The sequence below is a fragment of the Apis dorsata genome, unplaced genomic scaffold (assembly GCF_000469605.1).
Source record: "Apis dorsata unplaced genomic scaffold, Apis dorsata 1.3 scaffold_598, whole genome shotgun sequence".
Lineage (NCBI taxonomy): Eukaryota > Metazoa > Arthropoda > Insecta > Hymenoptera > Apidae > Apis > Apis dorsata.
In genome coordinates, this window is record NW_006263802.1 from 46,598 (window position 1) to 46,820 (window position 223).

A 223-nucleotide genomic window follows, 5' to 3' on the forward strand; every position below is an offset into this window, starting at 1 on the left:
ATTCCTATAAATGAACAGTAAGTTTATCTACTGCACATTTTTTTTCTGTTTCTCTTTAAATTAAAATATTAAATAACAGATTTAATTTTTATGTATAAAAATGTTACAGTGCTCATTGGTTTTTGGCTATTATTTGTTTTCCCGGATTAGTGGGTAAAGTTTTTGCACAAAGTAAACGATCTGATGAAAATGATATTCGTAAAACTGTACAAAAAAGTAAAAA

The 223-nt window shown here is 25.1% G+C and overlaps 1 protein-coding gene across 1 annotated transcript in view; it reads left to right on the forward strand.

The window, feature by feature from the left end:
- Positions 1-223, forward strand: part of LOC102680141 — a 21,889-nt gene that overhangs the window by 15,018 nt on the left and 6,648 nt on the right. Inside the window, 2 exon segments of the mRNA XM_031513149.1 lie at positions 1-17; positions 110-223. The exon segment at positions 110-223 is cut by the window's right edge and continues 166 nt beyond it. Of these exon segments, the coding sequence (XP_031369009.1) occupies positions 1-17; positions 110-223 (131 nt within the window).